This window comes from Halyomorpha halys, unplaced genomic scaffold, assembly GCF_000696795.3.
Source record: "Halyomorpha halys isolate HHAL.00 unplaced genomic scaffold, Hhal_1.1 Scaffold385.1, whole genome shotgun sequence".
Classification (NCBI taxonomy): Eukaryota; Metazoa; Arthropoda; class Insecta; order Hemiptera; family Pentatomidae; genus Halyomorpha; species Halyomorpha halys.
Window position 1 is genome coordinate 471,722 of NW_027112337.1, and position 6,498 is coordinate 478,219.

The 6,498-nt window shown below is 27.2% G+C and overlaps 1 protein-coding gene across 1 annotated transcript in view; it reads right to left on the minus strand.

Annotated features, from left to right (window-relative positions):
* LOC106682032 (dynein axonemal heavy chain 1) overlaps positions 1 to 6,498 on the minus strand; it is a 236,643-nt gene that overhangs the window by 165,679 nt on the left and 64,466 nt on the right. Inside the window, exons 25-26 of the mRNA XM_067050254.1 lie at positions 4,732 to 4,829; positions 887 to 1,000 (exon numbers count right to left, since the gene is read on the minus strand). Coding sequence (XP_066906355.1) covers positions 887 to 1,000; positions 4,732 to 4,829 — 212 coding nt within the window. The remainder of the gene's footprint in view (positions 1 to 886; positions 1,001 to 4,731; positions 4,830 to 6,498) is intronic.

Below are 6,498 nucleotides of genomic sequence, written 5' to 3' on the forward strand. Positions count from 1 at the left end.
GGAAACTGTTATAAATAATTTATTTTTTTAAATATTATAGGATGACTGTTATAAAATATTTTTTATTTAAAAAATACAGTGGAACATTCGTTAACAATTATTTAAAAACTGTTAAATTAACCCTTTTCTCTATAACCGTTAGTCAGTTTATTTTCAAACATTTAGCAGAGTTACTCATATTTTAACAATTAGAAAAGTTGAAATAAACCCATACGGGCGATCTTAAAATCGATAGCATTTTTATTTTTTATTATGTTTTATTACTAATTCAAAAAGTTTTAAAAACTCTATGAACTAGCACGTGAACTAATAATTCTGTAGGTATTTTATGTAATAATGTTTGAAAAATAGCAGATAAACATTAAATTTATAATAGAATTAAAATGGCAATTTTTTGAATTATAGATGTTTTAAAAAGCGTTAAATAGTTACAAAACATAATTTGAGTTATATACTAAAATAAAATATTAATGGTTAACTAATATGTTGAGAATTAATGGTATATAGGATTATAGTTAAATAGAACATTGAAGAAAATAAATATTTATAAAGTTAAATTATAAAATTAGTTATTTATAAAATATATTTGAAGTTTAATATAAATTATAATTTCTTTACAATTAGAGAATATTCTCATGAGTTCTATTTTAATTTTATATAAAGATAGATTTAGAAAAAATAATTTTTATAGAAGGATCTAGTTAGAGATATTAATATAAGCATTTACTATTAGTTGATTATTTAATTTATTTGTTTATTTAAATAATTTTTTTAGTAAATGTTTCATATAGTATATATACACACATATAAAGGATATTAATCAACCAAATTATTTTTATTAATATCTACATATCATTTAGAATCCATAGAAAAATAGGGCAATTACGTGTGAGATTTCTTCCTCAAAGCTTGACACAGCTCATCGAACATCTGTGCTATAATTGATACCAGGCTTGGTGAAATGCGGTTGAAATCATCCAAGCAAGTCCAAGAACCGGTACTGAAACATTTCATTTTCTATTATTATGAATATATATTTTTTTATTAATCTTTAGCGCTTTCGAATTGGTACAGATTTCAATATTCGAAAACAGCAATGACTCCTTATTGCAGCAGTCATGTAGAAAATTAATGCAGAAGGACCCAGGTATTTATGATTTTCAAATACATTATTAGGTTACCAATGAATTATGAGTAGTTTTAGGAATTTATGTCACACTAGTGTAGCTTAAAAAATATATAAAAACGATTATTAAATTGTATAACATTATTTGTGAGTGAATTGTATCTTTTTAAGTACATTCTCTATTGTAAACTATTGTACATAGAGACATCATTTCGAAATCTCATTTTATCCACTCAAATGTGTTTTAAAATATTTTATAATTATAATCTTTTTAAGAATAATATTATTTCATGGTATTATGAAAATTGTTGATGATATGATATTTCGTTTTTCTGAAAAAAAAACATGCAATGTGATTTAAAAAAAATTGTCTTGGAAATAAAAAAAGATCTCACAAAGGGAATCTGTTTAGATACTTCTTAAACCATATGAAACAAAATATTTTCATTAAATAAAAAATGAACGGAATTTTTTCTTGAGTAAAATGTACTTTCGGTGACATGCCGAATTCAGAGCTTTAAATTTTTCAATATGCTAGCCAAAGAAATCCCGAATAACAAAAAATAGAGCTACCCATCTAAATTTCTTAATTTTAATGGGGTATATTTGATCCTTGATAATTGTTAACTTATTATAATTATAAATATTATGATTTTACTAATTACATTTAAAAATAAACGAAAAAACACTTAAAAGTGAATTGAATTGACAATGAGAAAAATAGTCCATTTTAATGAATAAGATAAGACTAGGCATCATTAACAAAATATAACAATTAATTAATAAACTATATTGGTCTAAATAAACTAACTATAAAACAGAATAAAAGGTTAAAAATTAGAATAAATAGTATATTTATCGTCTTCTCCGATATTATCAATCCAATATCATATTAAGTAAACCTAAATTATATTTATTATCAAAATATTATGTTTATTAAGCTCTCTCTTTTATCAATTATCCCTTAGTTGTAAATATTTGTAAATATAATCTAATGCTAACTTGACTTGATTTTATAGTTTAAACATCTTGCATGCCACCTTATTAGCATAACTTAGTGAGTTGGTGAACACTACACCATTAGGAAGGAAATTCAATGACTAATTATACACAATTATATCTAGCATACCGTAGCAAGGGGGTCTGTGGTATCTAGTACTTGGTGTAAATATATAAGTAATATATTTCTAAAAATTGTAAGTCGGTTCCCATAAGGAAATATAGAATATATATAATATACTATAAATATTTAGTATATATACAAATAGTAATATGAAATAGAAATACACAAATAGGTAATAAACGCTTTTTCTGGAACCGCCATCAGACTTAGAAAGGCTGTAAGCCAGAAACATAGTATGTTCTAATTCTAATTCTAAATACATATATAAAATCTCAATAGGTCAATACCCTATCCTAATCAGGGTTGGGAGGTGGAATTTTCATATCGTGTGTCACAACAAAATAAATGTCCATCCACTTAAGTCTGAAATCGAACCGGCTCCGCTGCCGTTGTGAGATTGCAAAGGTGGCATAACTCACTCGCATATAGTAGTACATTGAGCTACATTATATCTACATTAGTAATTATTTACAAATAATGCTTCACTCACAGAAATAAAATTGAGATAATGAATACAAACTTATCAATCACAATTTTTAAGATTGGCAACGAAATCACCACGCTACGTTTCAAACGAGACCATTCACACCGACCTACGCATTCCGACTGTAACGGACCACATTCATATGACTTATAAACAGTTTCATATTCCAATAAATTTTATCGACAGATGGCACACATGACATTTGGCGTAGGCTGAAGAGGAGTTGTATGTGGGACCTCCTAGTGTAATAAAATAATTTACTTAACGTCAGGAGGATGCACCACTGGGTACTATTTACCTCATGGCATGCGTGGATAGAACATCTCATTTGCTGGTTGTAAAGTACATTTACTGGTGCAAATAAAAGAAATGTAGACTATTAAAATTGATATACTAAGGTGGGTCGAAATGTGAAGGAGAGTGTTAAGTGAAAGATAGAATAGAAGATAACTTTTACGTTAAGGTTTATTAGATTATAAGTTGAAGTCGCCAACCACTTAAAGTCAGGTGACAGTTTGCCTTGATAGGCCAAGTCCTCATCCTAGCAGCAGTCATACTTTGACTCTGGTGCTTTATCCCCAATCTCTCGCATAGGCATTATATTTAAGCCACCCTTCTTGGTCTCTACTCTCAGTCCATTAAATACGTGAGGCCTATTGAGTCATGTAACATTCCATATTCCTACTTTTTTCTTCTTTCGATGCATGTTTGTTTAAAATAGAGAGGTTACAAAATTCACCTCTAACTCTCAGGAGACTTACTTGAGGGCTAATAGCACAAAAACTGAGAGTTCCCTGTTCAAATTTACTTGAGATTAGATATACAGATGCAAACTGGTGTTTCCGTACTGAACAACTATAAAGCGTACTGTAGTCATGCTTCTTCCAACTCCAACTGTATATAACCATCGCATTTCTTGCACACATTTTATTCAGTCCACCTTTCTTGGCCTCTGCTCTTAGTTTAACACAGCAGACCTGTTTCCATGTTAAAACTTTGTAGTTCCGATTCTCTTACCCTGATCGTTCGCGCAAATCTGTCCAATAGGAGTTTTATTTTTTACAGTGGTGAGCTATAAGCCACACACCAACCCTCCTGCTTTATCCGGGCTTGGGACCGGCAGTGGAATTCAGCAAGCTGATTCCACTGGCGCAGTTATTTCCTACCTTGTTAACACTTGGTTGTGTACAAGGATTGGACAGAAATCCGCTCGATCTCCAGGTTTTTTACCAAATTAGGGGTACCCACTGTATGAGGCTTGGTGGACCCCGGAGGGCCAGCCTGCGGTTACAGTGAAAGGGAAAATAAATATCTGCCACAGCCGAAATCGTACCTTGGAGTTAGTAGCTCAGTGCGTTCTACCAATGAGCTACCCAACTCCCAATATACATATATATAATTGGGGAATGCGGTTTGGATATTTTCATTTAATGTAATAATTCCTATATTTGGGAAGTAATGATTCATAATATGCCAGTTAATATTTTCTAAATACATTTGGATACATGTACCTGAAACTTAAGGTGAGATCATTATATGCTTCTTATAATAAATTTAAAAAAAAATTGGTCTGAATTGAAATTTAAAAATAATTTTGCAAGGAAAAACTTATGAATGAATAATACAGTAATACAGTTTGGATATTTTCATTTAATATAATAATTCCTAAATTGAGGAAGAAATGACTCATAATAGGTCAGTTAATTTTTTTTATTTGCTAAATAAAGAATATTGGAGGAATGTACCTGAAAAAAAAAGTTGGTCTGAATTGAAATCTAAAAATAAATTTTCAAGGAAAAATGAATGAATAACACACTATTTTAGTATTAAGTGAAGTCAGGCATGCTACGAATTCTTCAATTCATACTTAAATTTTTGCAAGTTGTTAGAATGAAACTTGATTGAATCGAAAATTGATTAAATATTGCCAAAAATTTATAGAATAGTTGAATTATTTTAGTAAATTAAATTGTTTTTAATAAAATAAGAAAAACTTACCAAGCTGTGCCTTTTATGAACAAAGTGATGGTTAAATAATCGATGATATTTGAGCAACTATATGCGAATAACAGAATGGCAGACGCCTTTGCGAGATCCTGGAATTCAAAATATGGTATTATTTAATGTAATTTAACATGTAATTACGATAACATACAAAATCACAACAGAAATAATATTTAATAATTTTAAATATGAATTAAATGATTAAAATAATAATTAATATCAAACAAAATAATAGAAATTTAAGTAAAAAAATAAGAATGTATGCACTCCGCTCTCCTTACTGGATTATTTTGATAGCTCTTGAAAATAGAGGGTTCCTGATAGAGTAGTTCATAAAGCATTTTAAATTGCAGTTTATATTACATATATATAATGTGTAGAATATCTCTGATGTCTATATTAAAATAAAATAAAAAATATTACCTGTTACCATGTACAGAACAATGACATTGCAAGTTGAACAAAAATATATGACTATTGTAAAAAGTATAATAAAAAGATAACTAATAAAAGTATAAGTATATATACTTTTTATGGAAGAAGTTATGATTTATTTCATAACTTTGAATTAAGAATTGTTTAAGATTTAAAAATAATTCCCTCAAAATATAGGGTTATTAGATGTATTAATTATCATTTTGATGCTTTATATTGATAAATAACATTTATTTGATCAATCGTATGTAAGATAAATAGTACGTAATTTTGAGTCATAAATTTGAATATTTGAATAATTTCTATTTTTTCTAAAAACACTGAAACACAATGCAGTCTATATTTAAAAAATGCCGTTTGTCATGCATTTGCTTTAATGATATGCGCACAACAATATAAACTTATACTGCTTAATATTTTACGGATGTGAAGTGAATTAAGTTTCTAAAGACTCAAAAACTAATTAACAACTATTTTTTAACGTAAAGATATAGTCAAAAAGAGGAAAGACTTTCATATTTTTTTAAAAATTCATGCATTCAAAAACGGAAGATTGTCTCTTTTCAGAATTCATGATAACAACACGTATCTTTTCTGATCAGAAAAATCATTTATTTAGAAAAAATGGTAGTTTTTATTTTATTAATTATAAACATTGTTTGAAGTCAAATATAATATTTTTTAAAATATAACTGAACTGTAAAATAGTGAATTAAGTTATAATTAATGATTATGATCCAGTAAAATTAATAATTTTCGAACTAAAATATTTCGAGACAACTCAAGTAAAATAGTGAGACAAAAATTTAGTAAGAAGGTTCAATAAGGAAACTAACTAAACGGGTATGAACTTCAAATGGAATATCTACCAACAAGTATTTAATAACACTATTAAAAAATTTTTATTTTGCAATTTTAATATTTATATTAGATCTTTGCTTCACTACTTAAATTTATTACATAAGATATTGCATGTCTTAATAATAGTTTTCTCTATATTCCTGGAATCAAATAGCAATACAACTTTTAATTTTAGAATTAAAAATGTTTAGAAGATATAAGTTTGATAATTTTATCAATATTTAATAAGTAAAATATTAATATAAGTTGTATACAGTTTTAATCTTATTATTTTAATGTGGGTTGTTTAAAGAATAATAAACACTTTTTATTAGATGTATTTCTGTTTTAAATAAACCTAATATATTAGTACAATTGTAACACATAGGTTGGTCAAATCAATCGATTCCTTATAATTTTTTTTAATACATCTAAATAAAACAAAGTCGATTTATTTTAAATTTGGTTGTCATTATTTTTATTATA